Source organism: Nicotiana tomentosiformis, chromosome 5 (assembly GCF_000390325.3).
Source record: "Nicotiana tomentosiformis chromosome 5, ASM39032v3, whole genome shotgun sequence".
NCBI lineage: Eukaryota > Viridiplantae > Streptophyta > Magnoliopsida > Solanales > Solanaceae > Nicotiana > Nicotiana tomentosiformis.
Window position 1 is genome coordinate 85469385 of NC_090816.1, and position 20619 is coordinate 85490003.

Here is a 20619-nt window from a genome sequence, read left to right on the forward strand (position 1 = left end):
GTCGTTGTTCCAGATTATGACATGTTTAGAAATTCCCTTTGATGCGAGTATCATTTTTGAGTGATTCTGTCCCGTTGATGACGATTTCTGGAGATGTCCCTGATGATGTAGCTTCTTGCCATCGTGATCGTGTCCTAATCTAAACAAATGCATTATGAAGTCTTTCCTAGGGTTATGACCAAACCTTTTCAGGTTGCCTACGTATCCGAACGGAATCAAGTATGAACTTAGTTCGAGGATGATAAAATGAATGATGATGGAATGAATGGAATAACTAAACTTGACTCAGGCAGCCTACACATCCAAATGGAATCAGGTCAAAACCTAGTTCGATTAGAATAGATACAAAATGATAACGAGTTGAAATAAAGTGGCCGAGTCTGACTCAGGCTACCTACGTATCCAAATGAAATCATGCCAAAATGTAGTTCAATTACAATAGATGATTGAATCCGACATGGATTGCCTAAGTATTCCTACCGAAGGATATCAAGTCGTGGCGTAGTTTCGAATTCATGAAAAATGATATTTGGATTTTCTATTATAAAAAAGTAACCGGACCCTATGCGGGTTTCCTACGTTTCCCACCGTGGGAAGTCAGGTAAGGCATAGTTCTAATATATCCAAACCCTAATTCTGTTGTCCTCAAATATAGTATCTCTTGATTGAGTCCGAGTTGATGGGATTCGTGCTGACTCTACCATCCATTTCTGTTAGGATCAATGCTCCTCCAGATAATAGTTGATGGAACAGGTAAGGACCTTGGCAATTTAGTGTGAATTTTCCTTTGGCCTCTTCTTGATTAGGGAATATCTTTTTCAAAACCAGCTGCCCCTGTGTAAATTGCTGAGGTTTCACCTTTTTGTTGAACGCGTTAGCCATCCTATTTTGATATAGCTGACCATGACATACTGCATCCATTCTCTTTTCGTCGATGAGCAGGAGTTGTTCTTACTTGACACATATCCATTCTACGTCATCTAGTTTGGCTTCCTGAATGACTCTGAAATATGGTATCTCGACCTCTGCATGTATCATATCTTCTGTGTCATATACCAACGTGCATGGCGTTGCCCCAGTAGACATTCTTATATTTGTGCGGTAACCCAGTAAGGAGAAGGATAGCTTCTCGTGCAACTACCTGTGATTGTCCACTATTTTTCGTAAGATCTTCTTGATTTTTTGTTAGTTGCTTCAACTTCTCCATTCATTTGTGGCTTGTAGGATGTGGTATTACGTTAAACGATTTTGAACTTCTCGCAAATCTCACTCCTGAGATCGCTATTGAGATTGGATGCCTTTTCAGTTATGATTAACTCTAGGATCTCAAATCTATAGATATGTTATTACAAACAAATCTGTCACTACTTTCTTCGTGACAGCCTTGTATGTTGAAGCTTTGACCCATTTCGTGAAGTAGTCAATACCTACCAGGATGAAACGATGTCCGTTTGATGCGGTGGGCTCTATAGATCCAATCATACTATGCCTCAAGCATCAAATATCCAAGGAGAACCCATTACGTTCAGCTCATTAGGTGGAACCCGAATGAAATCCCCGTGAATTTGGCATTGGTGAAACTTCTGCATGTAACGGATACTATCACTTTGCATGGTTATCCAAAAGTACCCATCTCTTAAAATCTTCTTGGCCAAAGTGAAAGCATTCATGTGATGTCTGCATGTTCCTGCATATATCTCTTTCAGTAATCTTGTTGCTTCAGCGGCATCTACACATCTTAACAAACCCAAGTCCGGGGTAGTCTCTTACTTCAAGGAACCTTGTGATGTCGTAGTGACAAGGCTTATCATCTGGATCTTCATCTACATGGAAATAGTATGGATGGTGATCTCGAAACTCTATCTTGATGGGGTCGATGTAATTTTTGTATGGATGTTTGATCATAGAGGACAAGGTTGCGAGAGCATCGGCGAACTCATTATGGATTCTAGGAACATGTTTGAACTCGATCTTGGTGAACTTCGTACACAAATCTTTTACATAATGCACGTATGGAAGGATCTTGATGTTCTTGGTGGTCCATTCACCCTGAACTTGGTGTATCAGCAAATTAGAATCTCCTATGACCAAAAGTTCCTTGATGTTCATGTTGACTGTCATCCTGATTCCAAGGATACATGATTCATATTTCGCCATATTATTTATGCAAGGGAACCTTATCTTGGAAGAAGCCAGTTAATGTTTTCCTGATTCAAAATTTAGGACTGCTCCAATCCCTACACCTTTGAAATTTGTCGCTCCGTCAAAAAACATTTTCCACCCTGAGTATGGCTCTGTAATGTCATCCCCTATGAACAACACTTATTCATCCAGGAAGTGTGTGGTGAGTGGCTCGTAATCCTTGTCCACTGGGGTCTTTGCTAGATAATTGGCCAATGCTTGTCCCTTGATAGCTTTCTGCGTCACATACACAATATCAAATTCACTGAGAAGAATCTTTCATTTGGCCAATTTTTTATGTAGGCATTGGCTTCTGGAAGATGTACTTGAGTGGGTCGAGTCGGGATATCATATGCGTGGTAGATGCCGACAGGTAGTGCCTTAACTTCTGAGTGATCCAGGTCAGAGCACAGCAGGTCTGTTCTAACAAGGTGTATCTGGCCTCATATGGTGTGAATTTCTTGCTTGGGTAATAGATAGCTTGCTCCCTCTTTCCAATCTCATTGTGTTGTCCCAACACGCATCCGAATACATTATCCAAAATGGACAAGTATAATAGCAGCGGCTTCCCGGGATCGGGAGGGACTAACACAGGCGGATTCGACAAATACTCCTTGATCTTGTCGAAAGCTTTCTGACATTATTCCGTCCACTTTGTAGCGCATCTTTCTTCAACAATTTGAAAATAGGCTCGCATATTACTGTTGATTGGGCTATGACCATGCTGATGTAATTTAATCTGCCAAGGAAACTCATCACGTCCTTCTTTCTTTTGGGTGGAGGCAAGTCTTGAATTGCCTTGATCTTTGAGGGATCCAACTCTATCCCTTTCCTGTTGACGATGAAACCTAACAGTTTTCCTGCGGGAACTCCAAATGCACAATTTGCGGGATTCAACTTCAAACTCTACACTCTTCCGATACTTGATGATGACATCGTCCACATATACCTCAATTTCCTTGTAGATTATGTCGTGAAAGAGGGTCGTCATGGCTCTCATGCAGGTAACACCAACGTTCTTGATACCAAATGGCATGACCCTGTAACAAAAAACTCCCCATGGCATGGTGAACGTTATTTTCTACATGTCTTCTTTGTGCATTAGAATCTGGTGGTACCCGGCGAAAAAATCCACAACGACTGCAACTCGTTCTTTGCGCAGCTGTCCATAAGGATATGAATATTTGGTAGATGAAAATCATCCTTTGCACTAGCTATGTTGAGATCTCGATTGTCCACACATCTTCCCGTCCTTCTTCGGTACCAGTCCGATGTTTACCAACCATGTAGGATAACCGGTGACTCTCACCACATCCGCTTCTATCTGCTTGGTGTATTCTTCTTTTATACTTAGACTCAAATCTGGCTTGAATTTTCTGGGCTTCTGCTTGACTGGCGGTCTGGCAGGATCGGTGGGCAATTAGTGGAAGATGATGTATGTACTTAGTCAGGGCATGTAATCAGAGGAGCTCTACCAATTCTTCAATATGTTTTGTCTTCATATGGATGCTGATTTGAGTTTCTATCACGTCTTCTTCTAGCTCTTTAGCTGCTCGATCTCTCTCGGTAGGTTCTCAGGCATCATGCTCTTTTCGTACTCTTCATAAGCTGGATAGTTTTGCTCAAGGGTTTCGTTACATGTCATAATCGCGGAACACATGTTTTTATCAATTTGATTACATAAAAGGAAAACTAAGTATAAACAAGATCCTAAAATGAATTTGCAATGATTTCAGGAAAATAATTCTTTTTATTTCATCAAAAGGAACGTCGCCGTGCTCAAAGAGGCAATTAACAAAAAAGTACAGGCACGGTTCAGGCTTCAATTGACTGTACGTTTTTCAAAATTAATACAACTCCTCACTACCAAGACTCTTAGCGAACCAGAGATGGACTAGCGTTCAAATTCTACAAAGTCTCTACTGGTTCGGCATCCCGAATGGTTGGTGTCTTGGTATCAGCTTTGTCGCAACATTCCTTGATCATGGTCATGAACAATCTTCCCATTCTGCCAATGATGTCCTCCTCTGGTGGTGATCTCTGACGCCGACACGGAATACGCTCTGGTACAAAAGCCTTATTCCTGAGGTTACCGATATAGGTATTTCTAATTGTAGGTTGATACCCCAAGCCAGCGGTACCCTTCTATCCTTATGGTTCAATTGTATTTGTTATCCCTTCTGATCGGGCTCCGAGCCCAGTCCCAGGTCAGTACCCATACCTCATCATCTCTTGCATCGCCATCTTCGACATGTACGGTGACTGCATACCATGGTTTTGCTCATTCTTCTCCATTTATGTTACTTATATGATCTCGACCGCATGAAAGGTGACCATATCTAATCCTTCTATGAAAGGGACCGCATGCTCCAGATATGCTCACCGGCTCCACTCCCCATGTATCACAATCTCCTGGCAATCACACTCGAATTTCATACACTGATGGAGAGTGAAAGGAACTACCCTTGCCATATGTATCCAGGACCTTCACAACAACAAGTTGTACTAAGGCAAAATGTCCATCACATGAAACAATATTTTAGAACTCAATTGGTCCAATCTGTAAGGCTGAGTAGATCTCTCTGATGACATCCTTCCACGACCTATCGAAAGCCTCACTCTTACATGGCTTTCTTTCACTTCCCTCAAATGAATACCCAATTCTCGCAGAGTAGAAAACAAGAAAATATTTACTCCGGATTCTCTGGTGACAAGCACTCAAGACACGACTTTATCCCCACACTTGACTACGATGTGCAAAGCTCTATCATGATCCATACCCTCCACAGGAAGTTCATTCCTCCGAAAGGAAATCATGTTTGCTTCAACCATATTTCCAATGATTCTTGCTAATGCCTCACTGGTAGTATTTCTTGGAACACTTACTCCCCTTAGCACCTTCACCAAAGCATCCCTATGACCACCAGAGCTCATTAACAAATCCATGATCGATATATGAGTAGGGGTCTTTCTCCACAGAATACTCTTTAACTGGCATCTTCCTCCAAAACTCCGCCGCCTTAGCGTCTGTTATGTTTCTTATTTAATTTTGTTCTCTACTCGAGTTTCTTCGCTTTACCTCATTTGAAGCCTAACACCTTCCTGATATGGTCATCACGTGAGCAGCTACAGAGTCTGTCATTTTGCCTTATACGTTTGATTGGTAAATCCATGGCGCTATATTTTATTCTCGACTCTCCTTATTTTTGACGGCGGTGGTGGACCATTGTTGGTATGTTTGAACCATCACAGGAGGTTGCAACTGCATAGTAATCAATGGAGTCGCTTGAGGTGGCACTCTAGCAGCTTTGGCATTCCTAACAGTGACGGTGGTCCCCTTCAGATCATAATCCTCATCCAATGCAATCATGTTTGCTCATTGGTTTTGATTGTTTGGCAATGGGTTAAGGTTTACATTCGGTGGAGTTGGGGTACATTATCAATCTATATCAGTCCTCAGTATCATGCCCATGAACACCTGAATGGTAGACATAATGCTTGGTTGCGTCAAAATATTTGGAGGGTTGGTCCGAAATTCTTCCTTCAACTGTGTATATTAATCGGGCTCTCCTCAACCTTTCAAACAACTGGGCTAAGGGTTCAGCGATTGTAGTGAAGTTTTTGGGATTTCTTTCTTCAATGTTTGGGCATGGCCGTGGTGCATATGCGAGTTTATTTTGGTGGGTGGGGGATCGAACTGGGGCATATGGTCATGGTGGGTTTGGATGCACATTGGCTCGAGGCGGGTTGTATTGTGGTTGAGCATTGTAGATATGGTTGGGTGTTATATATTGGGGGTAGGTGGGTTGATATGATGGATGGGTTTTTATGGGGCAATAGTTGGTTCTGGGAGGAGGACTTGACTGATAGTAGGGGACAACAACCGTTACTTCTTCTTTCTTCTTCTTCCCACCGCCTATGGAACCAGATTGTATAGCCTTGTTGGCAGCTTGCAGCGCAGTCACTGACTATATTTTTTCTGATTTGATACCTTCTTCCAAGAAGTCACCCATTTTAACCAACTCGGGAAATTTCTAACCCATCATCTTTTCGAAATAAATCCCCTCTTGGTCCCGGATAAAATACTTGGTTATCTCATTATCATCCAATAGAGGCTGGGTCCTGGTAGCTTCCGATCTCCAGCGACGAGCGTACTCTTGAGGGTTTCTTCTACAAATTCACCAAAGTGAACCTGTTTGGAGTGATCTTGATATTAAATCTTTAGTGATTCATAAAATCCTCTGCCATATCTTGCCACTCTCTCCAATTCTAGGGTCTTGGCATGTATACCAAGTAAGCGTTTCTCCCGGCAGACTTCTTATACACAACTTTATCTTAGCTTTTCATTTCTTCCTACCCCAAACCAACTTGTTGCAGTAGGCCTTCAAATGAGTGTGGAGATCACCCGTTCCATCAAAGATGTCAAACTTTGGAGGCTTATACCCTGCGGGTATGTCAACATCAGGATGTATACACAAGTCGTCATAATCCAGGCTTTCTCTCCCTCGAGCAACCTAGAGATTCTTCATCTGCTTTCTCAACGCTCAAACTGTTCTGGCACTGACTCCTCTTCGTTGTACTTTGCTTCTTTCTCTATCTCAACATATTGATCGATATCATAGGGCACTATGATCATGATGGGTGCAGTAAAGGTAGGCTTAGAGGTGGAATATATAGGCGGAACATACCGCTCATGTGAGGTGGTGAGTGCCACAGGTATGTGTTGTGTCTGGTTGTTGGCAAAAGTGATGTTGTCACGAGGAGGGGTGTAAGCTAAATTGGTGATGGCTAGTGGATTTGTGGTGTTTGGAAATAATTTGGGACATAAGGTGTATGTATAGAGGGATTTGGCTGATTTGTAGGGGTTACTGGTGGTATAACTTGGGTTGTGGGATTTGTAGTGATAGTGGTTGGGGTACTGGTTGTTTGTCGGGTTACTGAAGGAAAATGATAAGGGATTGAATCTAGGGAAAGGAAGCAGGGTGGTTGTGGAAGCGTCGTCACGGCCAAATGTGCCAGCTCCTGAATATTTTGTACTTCTTCTCCTAGTGACTCCATTTCCTGTGCCATTCTGGCAATGTGTCCATCATTTCGGGTATCGTCGTTTTCCCCCGATTGCCCTGGGTTATCGGCTATTACTACAGTGTTTGGGCCAGATCATCGGTTGCAGACATCTTACCCTAGGATCTTAGGTTGTACGGTGGCTCGGCTAGTTTTACATATCAACACAAACCAACCTCTATTTTTGGGATAATATAAAGCAATAAAGCATAAAAATAAGGAAAAGTAGAAGGTAGATTGAGATATTGCACAAATATAAGCACATAGAGCAACTAATTCATGTATTCAGGTAAGCGTGTTTCCTAAGATATGAAGGACCTCTATTTGCTGGAGGTAGGCCTATGTCGCGCATGTTTGATGAACAATCAGATTTTGACATACTTAGACGCGAAGCAGACTTTAATTTTCATTGATAGGCTTTGGATTACAACAAGATAGAAGCAGTGGTTACGACATTGTTTTCAATGTTCACAAAAGATGCATGGGCTTATAGGCTCATCCTTAGGGAAATGAAAAGGGGGTACAAGAGATAAGGTAATCAACCAACCTCCTAATAATCGTCCCTAGTGTCACCTCCCAAGCTTTCTTCTTCAGGCTCCTCCGCATGATCATCTTTGACTTCTTCTTCCTCCTCGTCATTATCGTACTCTGGTTCTTCCTCGGGATCCTCATCTGGCTCTGTTTCTGACTCAATTTGTATGTGCTCAATCACCTGATCATCATCTCCCGGTAGTGGCAGTATATGGTCGACCGACCCTAGAACCACTTGTCTATGCATGATGATAGTTACAAGATAGTGGGGAATAATCTTGTGATATATTTTCAAAATTATTGTTGCATCCTCCAGTCCAGTCAATCCCTCTCTGCTAGGTCGGGCCAAATCATCCTCCTCATTGATCCATATGAAGCACTCAGGCGTGCACCAAGAATTATGCACCATTGGCATCATGATCAAGTCGTTTCATTCATCTTGAAGCCTTCTCACCCTAGGGATTTGAATTTGTCTGCTGTAGTCATATTCATACAAAGTTGTCCTTGACCATAGAGGCACGTCTTGAATCAGACCAAATTGCCTTAGATCCCTCAAAGGTGCATACGACTAAATTCCATCAAGTCCTATTAACTCGATGAAGTACTTTCCTGAGCCCCTCAGAATTGCCCTGCCACTTAACCATGAAAGCTTTCGATTCACCCATTCTCCACTCAAATGGGTCAACATGTCTCTCCACTCCTCTTGCCTTTGTTTGTGTAACCCAGTGCCTTATCCTTTCGTTATGGATCCTGATCATGTTATGATGCCAACGAAATAGTTGATGGTTACTTCCCACTGAAAGAAATGTTCTTTGGCCCATATCTCAAGTAGCATGTTGCAGCCTTTGAAAAAATAATATCCTCTGGAATATGCTGACGGTGCTCAGAATGTCTCTGCTAATATCATGGGATCAAGGGTGACTTGCAGATTTTCCCAAAAGTTTGCCAAGACCAGGGGAAGCAGGTTGATGTTGATTTGTCCCTTTCTATGAGGGAAGACCAATAATCCCAACAATTCCAGAGAAACGGTTGGGGGTGGAGACTTTCCCGGTGTTCGAATGTATCGAACATCTAGTCTAAACTTACCCATCCATCTTCAATATTTCTCAAATTTCTGTTGTTTTTCTGACCCAATGCATGAATGAGCCTGTGTTCGGGCATGACAACTGGAAGTATTGGTTTTCGCCCGGAAAATGGTAACTCCATGAAGCTAGTGATTTCCTCTAGTGTTGGCGACAACTCACAGTCGACGAACTTGAAAACCACCTTAGAAGGGTCCCAAAACTCTATCAACAATCTAGTAAGGGCTTTGTCATCTCAGATGTTCATCAAGGCGTTCAGTGCTCCCAGGTGTGTTCTGATCTCAACCCCATGCTCCCGTTGAATATTTTTCCACCACTACTTTAGCTTGTTTGGTGCACCCATGACCATGTTAATCTCGAGGATGTTGCGGCTAATTTGCATCTAAGAGGGTGAAAAGGTTTGGTAAGTATTTGCTCCGGATCTTTAGCGTCTTATCAGGATTGGTTCGTCGTTCCACAAAAGGCATGTTATTGAGTGCATGACCTGTTGACATTAAGGTGGCTTTCCTAATTATGAGTCAATACCAAGGACTGACTCACCTAAGGTTTATGCAGTATGACATATGTTTGCTAGAGTAGAGTGTATCCTAATTTTTGAGTTGGACAGAATAACTGCGAGACGTTATGTTAGTGGACAAAATCGTTCTCTGAAACTAGAGAGTTTTGAAAGATATAGGAAAAATGACAGTATATAAAGCAGTAACAAATAATCATTATAGCGGTAATAATATTAAAAGCAAGCAATTGTACATATTTGACTGGTTGTACAAATATAAACAAGTAAGACAAGTAAACACATATTTGCAAAATCGCGCAGAATTAAAGAAGAATGTAAACAACCATCTCAAATTTCAAGTCTAGCCTAAGTCTGCTAAGGTCAGACCTAATTGTAAAATCCCCAGCAGAGTCGCCATGTTGTTGTATCCTATTTTGTGCAGGTCAAAACAAGATCAACTAGTGATTCTTCTGATGTTGATAAAAGAGAGTCGCCGCCTAATGTTTAAGATATATTAAGGTACCTATGTGTTTATTAGATTATTATTCTAATGGTCTGCTAACTGGTGAGATTTGGATAAGGGTTCTAGTTATTCTAAGAGAAATGTGTTAGGCATCCCCTAAAATTTACCGGAGGTAGATCCTTAAACTTAGGCTAGGTTCGGGGAAAAGAATATCCATACTCTGCTTAGTCAGGTGCCTAAAATCTATAAATTATTCAAAGTCTTATTAAAAATCTACTATTTTGAAAAGAGGGTTGTGTATGTACTTTTAGAAAAGAGGATTTATAGATTTTAAGATTTTATTATCTATGAAAAATCTTTCAAGATTTTTATGTTTTCAAAATTGGGAAGCAGAATTTCATGAAGGGATTTCTACATTTTGAAAAGAGTTTGAATGCTTTATCTTTTGAAAAAAGTGTGGTTATTCATATAACTTAGTGGAATAATAGACCACTAGAGAATATATCGTAGTTTGGGATGGATATACCTTTTCTTAAAAGTCGATTTCAATTGAAGTTGTATTTTTGAATCTCATTGAGGTTTGTTTAGTTCACAATCTCAAGTTATGTGTGATCTTGTTTTCTTGAAATCAGCCTTATAAACATCCTTTCAATTCTGATCTTTTCAAAGAGACACCATTTTTATTTTCAAATCTGTTCAAAATCAAAACTTTATTTAAAATGGTTAGTGATAATAATATGGAGTCTTTTATTTTTCAAGAAAGTACGTGATCAAAGCATTGAAGTGTCATAGTGAACATGATTTTAAATTTGGATTCTTTTTTTTGTTTACCTATGGGCCTTGGTTTGCCTATGTTCCTAATACATTCAAAAATACCAAAAGTATTCAATAATAATGTTAGTGTCAGACCTATACACAGAATAAACAACTAACTTCATCGTCTAAAAATGGGGAGGGAAAAAGGAACTGGACTCTCAATATTAGGCCGGTGGACCTAGCCCAGCAAATCTACAAGAAGAAGCAGACTCCATAGAGAGGGAAAGTCATCCCAAACTGGACCTTGGGCCTAAGTTTCAAAGGACTCGATAGGCCCAGTTTAAACATGCATGCAAAAGAAATAAAAGATAATTAGTGAAATCAATATGAGGCACAACAAAATAAATCTCAACAAGTAAACAAAATTAAAGAATACTGTATAATAAATTTGTGTTAATCCAAGGAGGATTAATAAGAGTCAATGACTAAAGGCTTAGAGTAAAACCTTGTTCATGGACAAGATACCCTTTGGATCCCTAGCACTTCAGATTTTACAAGGGTCTCATAGACCCTGAGCAGTGCTTGTGTTAGGGAAGGGCATCTTAACCACAAATCGGGTTTCACCCCAAATACTCTTAATCACTTACACTTACTCTTCTTTAAAGGTTTAAACACAAATGAGGTGTTCACTTAGTAATTAACATGAGAGCAACAATAGACACAAAGATGCAGATACATAGAGTTCTTACAGAAGCTAGAGAGAACACTTTTCTTAGAGTGCAAGAATATGAGTAGTTCAGAATTTCAGAACCCAAAACATGAAGGGAGACTACTTGCACATGGGCTTATGTGGTATAGCAATATCAATGACCTTAAAATTATTTATATCATGTATAAAAACAACTAGGCAGGCTGTCACACAGATATAAGGACCAAGAGAGTTAGTGACAAACTATCAATAAACCATTTCAATTTCAGAAATGCTTAGTTGAATGATCTAAGCATAGGTAAGTGACAGGGAAAGACCTATACATTAGTTTCATTAGTCCTACCGGGGCTCAACATTTCCAGAATCTTTAACTAGGTTCAGAATACTTCAACATGTATTTCAGTAATCTTCAGAACAATCAAAGTAAGCATATACGTGATTGAGACCTTATTCTGCTAAACACCCGTATTAACAGCCTTGTTCAGGCTTCCTAAAGATAATAACAACTAGCAGAGACATCAAAGTAGGCAGGAGGGTCAGTTTTAGCCTAGTTCAAACGTAATAGCATGATATCTAGTCTATCAGGTTATCAAACAATTTCAGCTTCATAATCAATATTCACACAGACAAGGATATAAACCTGATATGGAACATTGGATAAGGATGTTCATTTTAATAGGACTAACTGGTATAAATGAGTTTACTTAAACCTATGAGTGATCAGATTACACCAGTAGACTTCTATTTAAGATCCTATGTTACTCAAGTTGTTAAGTTATTAAGGCAAACTTGGTTCAACTTTCAAAGAAGTTTTCAAATGAAGAATGTAGTAATTTAAGCATGAAACTTTCTCAAATAACAAGCAGGTAAAGGTTCATGAGAATCATTGGACAAGCATAAGTGTAATGAACACCAACATGGAGGTCGATAAGAGTTATTTAACTAGCATACAATAAGGTTCCAAGCGGTCACTGCTAGAGAGTTCACATAATAGGTATGGCTTTAAACTATTCAGCTAAGATCATATAGTCAAATGTAAGTCATGAACTATGGTGAGAATTAAATTCATTGGATCAAAAACAGTATGGTATAACTTCACTAATGGAAGGATGAGTACATCACAATGTAACAAATATTAACTCTTAACAGGATATTAGGAAAGGTCTAAAGCATAGTTCAACTAAGTTAACTAAACATGGAAATGCAGTTGTTATCCAACTGATAGAGCATACATAATATTAGATTAAGGCCTAATTCAACTCATTATCAAGAGGTTCAACAGGATTTGTTCTGCAGTGTATCAATCATCAAGAAGGCATTTGTCATTTATCTAAATTATGGTAAATGAAGTTCATTGACAGTGTTGACAACCAATTTGGACCCTCCCCTTTTAAGTTAATTTATTTATACTTAATAATTTATAATAAATTTTTCAAAATATTTTCCGGTAATGAATACCTATTTTTCACAAATTAACCAAGTATTAGTTTTAAAATTAATCACATAGTATTGACATTCTGTAATTACAAATATATTTACTATTTTTGGATTATCAAAATAATTTTCATATATAGGTTCTATAATTAATTTAGTAAATTACCCTTTAATTTTTGATTAATTAGATTACTATACGAAAATTCGAAATTAGTACAATTTAGAAACAAAGTATTTTTACAAATAATTAATCACAATAATTAGTAGTATTTAACAATTATAATTTCTACTACGTTTTATTGAAAATAATTAAGTTATTTAAATTAATCTCCAAAAGGTAAAAAGACAAAGAGGCTACAATTGAAATTCCTCAATTAAACACAAGATGGTCATTTCTTAAATTATTTTAGCCCAAATATACAGCTTAATCCGGAAATACCCAGCCCAAGTCCACCCCTCTCTTTCCACCATGGCAATCCATGCCATCATGTTTGAACCAGTTACAGTGTGCCACATCATCACTCTCAAACACTCACACAAGAAACACATTACATCTGGACCGTTGATACAAATGATCAACGGTTCACAATTAAACTAATTTTCCAGTAGTGATTTATCTGTGTCGTTGGATTAAAAGAGATCCAACGGTCGCCTTTTTTCCAATAAATATTTTATCTTCGAAATATTGGAGCCGTTGATCACAATTGATCGAACGGCTCCTCTTCCATCTCCCGTTTTAAACCCGGAGACAACCCCAGCCCTAATCATTCTCGCACAAGACCAGCCGCCCACTTTCCCAACACCCTCTCTTTTCTCTCACCTCTTCGAGCAACAGCAGTCATGGAACCTTGCACAAATCAGTGCAAGGTCACAAAACACTTAGCAAAACAACAGCTCTATTTTAAAATGGACCACTTATATATATATATTTCAAAACTCTCTCAACATATCTTTAAACCCCTTTACAAACTCACACTCCTCTTAAGTCTCACACCCTTTTTATACTCTCTCTTCGATATATAGTAAGACATACTCTTTAATAGTAATTAAGAATAGTACAAATAATTGATGCCAAGCTTAGTCTAAGTCCCATGGAGCTACCTCGGGTAGATTTTAAGGGGTGTCTAACACCTTCTCCTTAGAAGAACAAGAAACCTTACCCATAATCTCGGCGGTTAGTAGACTAATGAAGAATATGACTTAGTAATTAAATAGGTACCATAGTATACCTTAAACTATTAGGTGGCGACTCTCTTTCCTCAACAATAGAGAACCCCAAGTTGAATCATATCTTAACTAGTGCAAAAGAGGGTGCAATAATATGGCGACTCTGCTGGGGATACACACTTAGTTTCTGACCTTAGAAGATTTAGACCAATTTGGATTTTGGATTTATTTGTACTTTGCTTTGATTATATCCGAAATTGCAATCACATGCTTACACGCCTTATTTTCTCCTTACAATATGACCACCCTGCGTATTGCTACTATACCCTTGTTGGTTACTACTTTATATATATTGTCATCATATCTCCTACAATCGAGTCTTGGTCGTACACTATCACACACAATGGCATGCGAGGATTGTCTTTTACACTCCTCTGAACCTTCTTCTCAAAACTCTCAAGTTTCAGCAAATGGCTTTGTCAGGTCAACTGACATAACTTCTCGCAGTTCTCAGTCCAATTCAAAAGTAGGAAACACTCTACTCTAGTAAAATAGGCCATACTGCATAAACCTTAGGTGAGTTGGTCCCTGGAACCAACACACAATTAGGGAAGCCATCCTAGTGTCAACGGGTCATGCACCCAACGGCATAATTTATGTGGAAAGACAAACAAACATGACAAGGCACTTACAGATCCGAAGCAAATACTTACCCAAATATTTTTCTTCTACCCACCTCAGAAAATGTAAATCAACCAGAACATCCCCGAAATTAGCATGGTAATGGGAGCACCACATAAGCTGAAACAGTGGTGGAAGAATATTGGCCAGGAATATGGAGACGAAGTTTGGACGCACCTATGGGCATTAATTCCACTGATAAACATCCGAGCAGACGAGGTGCTCACTCGCCTGTTGATAGAATTTTGAGACCCAGCTAAAGTGGTGTTCAAATTTGTCGGCTGTGAGCTGGTACCGACATTGGAGGAAGTCACAAGTTTTATGAAGCTGACATTCAAAAGAAGAAAGCCAGTGCTACCAGTTACTATGCTTGGTTATCGGTTCTTGGATGCTCTAGGTCTTACCAATAACAGAAGTCTCAGCAGTATCGAGGATGGATGGGTGAGCCTTGACCAAATGTTCGACAGGTTTGGGCACCGTGAAAGTTACGAATGGTATTCAAGGGAGTTTCAATGTGACCAAGCGACGTGGAAAAGTCTCTAGCCTATCACTTTCACAATGGCATTGTTAGGATTATTGGTCTTCCGACAACGAAAGGTCGTATCAACATCAACCTGTTACCAATGGTCTTGGCAACCTTCGGCGGCAATCTTCAAGCTACTTTGATGCTGATGGTGTTAGACGAGATGCTAAGAACTTTATCCACATGTGCACGAGGATACAATTTATTCAAAGGATGCAACTTGCTACTTCTGATTTGGGCTACTGAACACTTCTTCCAACGGGAGGCAACTATCGACTACTTTGTGGGTGTCAGCAGTATAATCCGCAGCCATAATCAAAGAACGAGACATTGGTTTTCCCCACATGGGCAAGAAGAATGGAGGGAAACACTGACCAAACTGACGGGAGAATGGATCAACTGGAAACTCTCTTGGTTAGGTGGAAGCGAAATCTTGAGGACTCCCCAAAAGTAATTCATTGAGTTGATCGGATTAGAAGGCATTCAACAATACTCACCTTTGCGGGTCCTCAGAAAATTTGGGATGATCCAAGATGTACCGTTGTTGACAAGGACGGCATTATACGAGGATGACTACAATGGCTAGATTCCAATTCTAATGATAAAGAGACTGCAAGAAGAGTGGAATGACCTGGTAACAATGCATATGGTTCAAATATCATAGTGCACTCCCGAGTACTACGTTTGGATTAACGAAGAAGCATAACTAGCCCGCCCAAACATAGAGGGTATATCCTGGTTAGAGGACGTGGTGGTTGCTTTGTAGATTTACCATGAGATCCTGCCTCATTATCTTGTGACCACATCAATGCATCGTCAGGTGGTCCCAGGATCCATTGACCATATGTTACCACCGGCTGAAGAGGATGATCGGGTAGTGGAATGCATCCAGATAGAGTCAAGCACGAAACTAGAAGAACATTCGAAGGAGGAGTCTGAATTCAACGATGATAAGGAAGAGTTTTAGGAAGACCCGGAGGAGGATCCGGAAGAGGATCTAGAAGAAAAGAAGGGTACATGAAGTGACTCAGGGGATGGTTATTAGAATTGATTGATTTCCCCTCCTTTACCTACTTTGTACCTTTATCCCTAGTTCTCTCTTTTACTTTCCAAAAGGGAAAACTGTCTAAGACCATGAAACTTTATGATGTAACCCTTGTTACCACTTGTATCAGTCCAAATTATCAATGAAAACAGAATTGCTTCAAATCTAAATGTGTCAAGTCTAAATGTCTGTCAAACATCCGAGAATTAGGCCTACCTCCGGCATTGAGAGATCCCTGCAAATTTTATGAAAGCGTTAGCGGTAATGCACGGATTATCTACTCTACGTGATTTCCTGCTCCCATAAATGAAGAAACTGACTCTTTCTCTTTTTTTTTTTATTTCTTCTATTTTTCTTTTGCTTTATTATTACCCCTCAAAAAGAAAAGAAGGTTGGTTTGCTTCGACTAAAACTGGCGGAGCCACAATACAATCTAAGGTCTAAGGAAAAGATGTCAGCCGCAGAAGACCCAACTAAACATGCTCTGGTCATAGCCGACAACCCGGAGTGATCGGGGGAAAGGACAGTACTAAGAATAATGGACATGTGGCTAGAATGGCTCATGAAATGGAGTCCTTAAGAGAGGAGGTACAACATATAAGATAATTGGTGCACCTAGCCATGACAACACTTCCTCAACCACCCACATTGCCTTCTTTGGATTCACTCCCAAATCATTTTCCTTCAACATCACGCGAAAATAACAACATTCCAACCTCAACCCCCACCACTCAAGTCATACCTGTAGTACCCCCCGCTAACCCACCAAATCCCCCTATTCACACTCCCTATGCACCACAATACTCTCAGACATCACAGAACCCGCCTATTACCGCTAATGCAACTACCTCTCCTCATGACGGAGTCACTTTCACCACCAACCAGCACATATCTTTGGAACATGCCGCTACTCATGAGCGGTACGTTCCCTCTATATATGTCGTTATCAAACCTACCTTTACAGTACCCATTACGGTCAGCGTGCCATGTGAGATCGATCAGTACGTCAAGATGGAGAGAGAGGCCAGGCGTAAGGAAGAAAAGTTGGTATCTGAGTAGTTGCAAATGTTGAGAAGGCAAGTGAAGTGTCTCCAAGTTGCCCGAAGAAGTGAAATCCTGGACTATGAGGACCTGTGCATTCACGCAGATGTAGATATGCCAGTAGGGTACAAACCTCCAAAGTTCGATGTCTTCGATGGGACAGGGGACCCTCATACACATTTAAGGGCTTATGTTGACAAGTTGGTTGGAGTAGGAAGGAATGAGAAACTAAGGATAAAATTGTATATAAGGAGTCTGACCGGAGAAGCACTCACCTGGTATACCTGACAGGACCCGCGAAATTGAAGAACTTGGCAAGATATGGAGGAGGACTTTATGAACCGTTTTTGATTCAATACAGAGATCACTCCTGATCGGTTCGCGTTGGTGAACCTGCAGAAAAAACCATCTGAGTCATTTCAAGAATATGCATGACGGTGGTGGACAGAGGCTGCCAGGGCACAACCGCCGTTGGATGACAGTGAACTAACCAAGTACTTCATCTGAGCCCAAGAAGGAATATACTTTGAAAAGATGATGGCGATGATGGGTCAAAAGTTCCCCGAGCTGGTTAAGATGGGAGATTTCTTAGAATAGGGCATAAAATCTAGTAAGGTGCAATCTATAGAAGCATTGCAAGCAGACAGCAAATCCATCCAGTCAAGATCAATCGGTAGCGGAAGAAAAAGAAAGAAGATGTCTCATCAGTCGTCCCCTACTACCAAACGAACCCATCTCATGGAAGCACCTCTTATTCCCCAAACAACCACTCACCACCATCCAAGATGGCCATTAAGGAGATGATTAAATACAGATACAGGCCAGGAATATGGTTGGGAGCCAAATCAGATGGAATCATAGAGCTAATTGAACACAACGGGCAGAAAGGAAGGGCTGGCATAGGATATCAGCTTCTAGAAGGGAAAACTCGCACCATTAGCTCCGAGAAAAAAATAATTATGCCATAGCATGTTGCAAGTCCGGGACAGAGTTCAACACCCAAGGATGACATCATCGATGGGATGGGAAAGGTGTCCGTGAATATAATTAAAGAATGTTGTGAAAGAACTGACATCAAGATATCAACTATCACTGATGCCGAACAAGGGGAATAGCTGTAGAATATGATAGCCAGTCCATCTTTGGTTCGCCGGGAGTCTTGGTAGTATGGAACTGTAAAAGTTTTGTTTTGAAATAGCACGGTCAATTGAGGCATGTACCGTGTCGGTACCTTTTTATCATTTGCCTCTTGTGAACGCTTAAGACGTTCCCTTTTTATGAAATAAAAAGAATCATTTTCCTAAATATCGAAACTCTATTGTATTGCTTTATTTATACCTAGCCTTTCTTTTCAGTAATCAAATCGATAAAAAATTGTGTTCCGTAATTACAACATGTAACGAAACCACTGAGCACAACTACCCGGATTACGAGTAATATGATGAGAGTATGATGCCAGACAATCTCCCACATGTGATCGAACAGCTGGAGAGTCAAAAGAAGCCCAACTTTGAAGAAACGAAAGTAGTCAATCTTGGAAGCGAAGAAGACGTAAAAGAAACCAGAATCAACATTCACCTAGAAGTCGAGCAAAAGGAAAACATAATTGAGCTCCTCCAACAATACGTCAACGTGTTCGCTGGTCCTATGATGACATGCCAGGATTAAGCACTGACATTGTCTCGCATTGACACCCCATTGGCCCTACCAGACCGCCGGTCAAGCAGAAGCCCAGGAAGTTCAAACCTGATTTAAGTCTGAGGATAAAAGAAGAGGTGACCAAACAAATAGAAGCAAATGTGGTAAGGGTCACCAACTACCCAAGCTGGTTGGCAAACATCGTCCTAATGCCCAAGAAGGACGGGAAGATCAGAATATGTGTGGATTACCGAGATCTCAACAAAGCTAGTCCAAAAGACGATTTCCCCTTGCCAAATATCCACATTCTCATCGACAGTTGTGCGAAGCATGAACTGCAGGCATTTGTGGATTGTTTTACCACACCTTAGGGAGTCTACTATTATAGGGTTATGTCATTCGGTCTCAAGAACGCCGGCGCCACCTACATGAGGGCCATGATGACCCTCTTTCATGACATGATTCATAAGGAGATCTAAGTGTATATGGATGATGTCATCCTAAACTCTCGAAAGAGTTCAGAGCACTAGGATGACTTGAGAAATTTTTTTGAAAGCCTACGAAGGTACAATTTGAAGTTTAACCTCGTAAAGTGCATGTTCGGAGTCCTCGCTGGAAAACTATTGGGTTTTATCATAAGCAGGAAAGGGATAAAACTTGACCATCAAAAATCAAGGCCATCTAGGAATTATTGCCACCAAAGAGCAAGAAAGATGTCATAAGTTTATTGGGAAGATTGAATCATATCAGTCGTTTCATAGCCCAGTCCACGGTAATCTGCGAACCCATTTTTAAGCTGCTAAAGAAGGATGCTGCCAAGAAATGGACGGAGGAGTGCCAGAAAGCTTTCCACAGAATCAAAGAGTATCTTTCAAACCTGCCAGTGCTGGTTCCCCCTGAACCAGGGAAACCATTGTTTCTCTATTTGTCAATCTCGGATAATGCCTTCGGCTGTGTATTAGGGGCAGTATGACGAAACTGGGAGAAAGGAGCAGGCCATGTACTACTTAAGCAAGAAGTTCACACCATGCGAGGCCAAGTATACTTTGATAGAGCGCACTTGTTGTGCTCTGACTTTGATTACTCAGAAGCTAAGGCATTACATATTGGCATACACTACGCATTTGATATCTCAGCTCGACCCACTCAAGTACATTTTTAAGAAGCCAATGCCTACCGAGAAGCTAGCTAAATGGAAAAATCTCCTCAGCGAATTTGACATTCTGTACATAACTCAAAGGGCTATCAAAGGACATGTTTTAGCCGACCACGTCGCTGAAAATCCAGTGGATGGGGATTACAAACCGCTTACCACATATTTCCCTAATGAAGAAGTACTATTTGTCAGGGAAGATATTGCAGAATTATACCCTAGATGGAGGATGTTTTTCGATGGAGCAGGAAACTTCAAAGGAGTCGGGATTGGGGCAGTTCTGTTTTCGGAATCTGGACAACACTATCCAGCATCGACAAAGATAAGATTTTCTTATACCAATAATATGGCAGAGTATGAGGCATGCATCCTTGGAATCAGAATGGCAGTCGACATGAACATCAAAGAAATTTTGGTCATAGGAGATTCCAATTTGCTGATCCATCAAGTCCAAGGAGAATGGTCAACTAAGAATGTCAAGATACTGTCGTACTTGCACTGCGTGAAATAACTATGCAAAAGGTTCACGAAGATAGAGTTCAGGCATGTCCCCAAAATTCATAACGAGTTCGCAGACGCCCTTGCGACCTTTTCATCTATGATTCAGCATCTAGACAAGAACTACATCGATCCCATCAAGATAGAAATCAAGGATCAA

General features: G+C 40.5%; 1 protein-coding gene across 1 annotated transcript; it reads right to left on the bottom strand.

Moving 5' to 3' along the window:
• Positions 1–1490: 1490 nt before the first annotated feature.
• LOC138892708 (uncharacterized) lies at positions 1491–2157 on the bottom strand. The gene is made up of 2 exons (XM_070176444.1): positions 1781–2157; positions 1491–1677 (listed from the first exon to the last, which is right to left on the bottom strand). The coding sequence occupies exons 1-2, from the start codon at positions 2155–2157 to the stop codon at positions 1491–1493; spliced, it is 564 nt and encodes a 187-aa protein (XP_070032545.1).
• Positions 2158–20619: the final 18462 nt, after the last annotated feature.

Coding starts and splice junctions, on each gene's coding strand:
- LOC138892708 (XM_070176444.1), bottom strand. CDS start 2,157: ATGGCGAAATATGAATCATGTATCCTTGGAATCAGGATGACAGTCAAC. Junction 1,678..1,780: donor TGTCACTACGACATCACAAG/GTTCCTTGAAGT, acceptor AGGAACATGCAG/ACATCACATGAATGCTTTCA.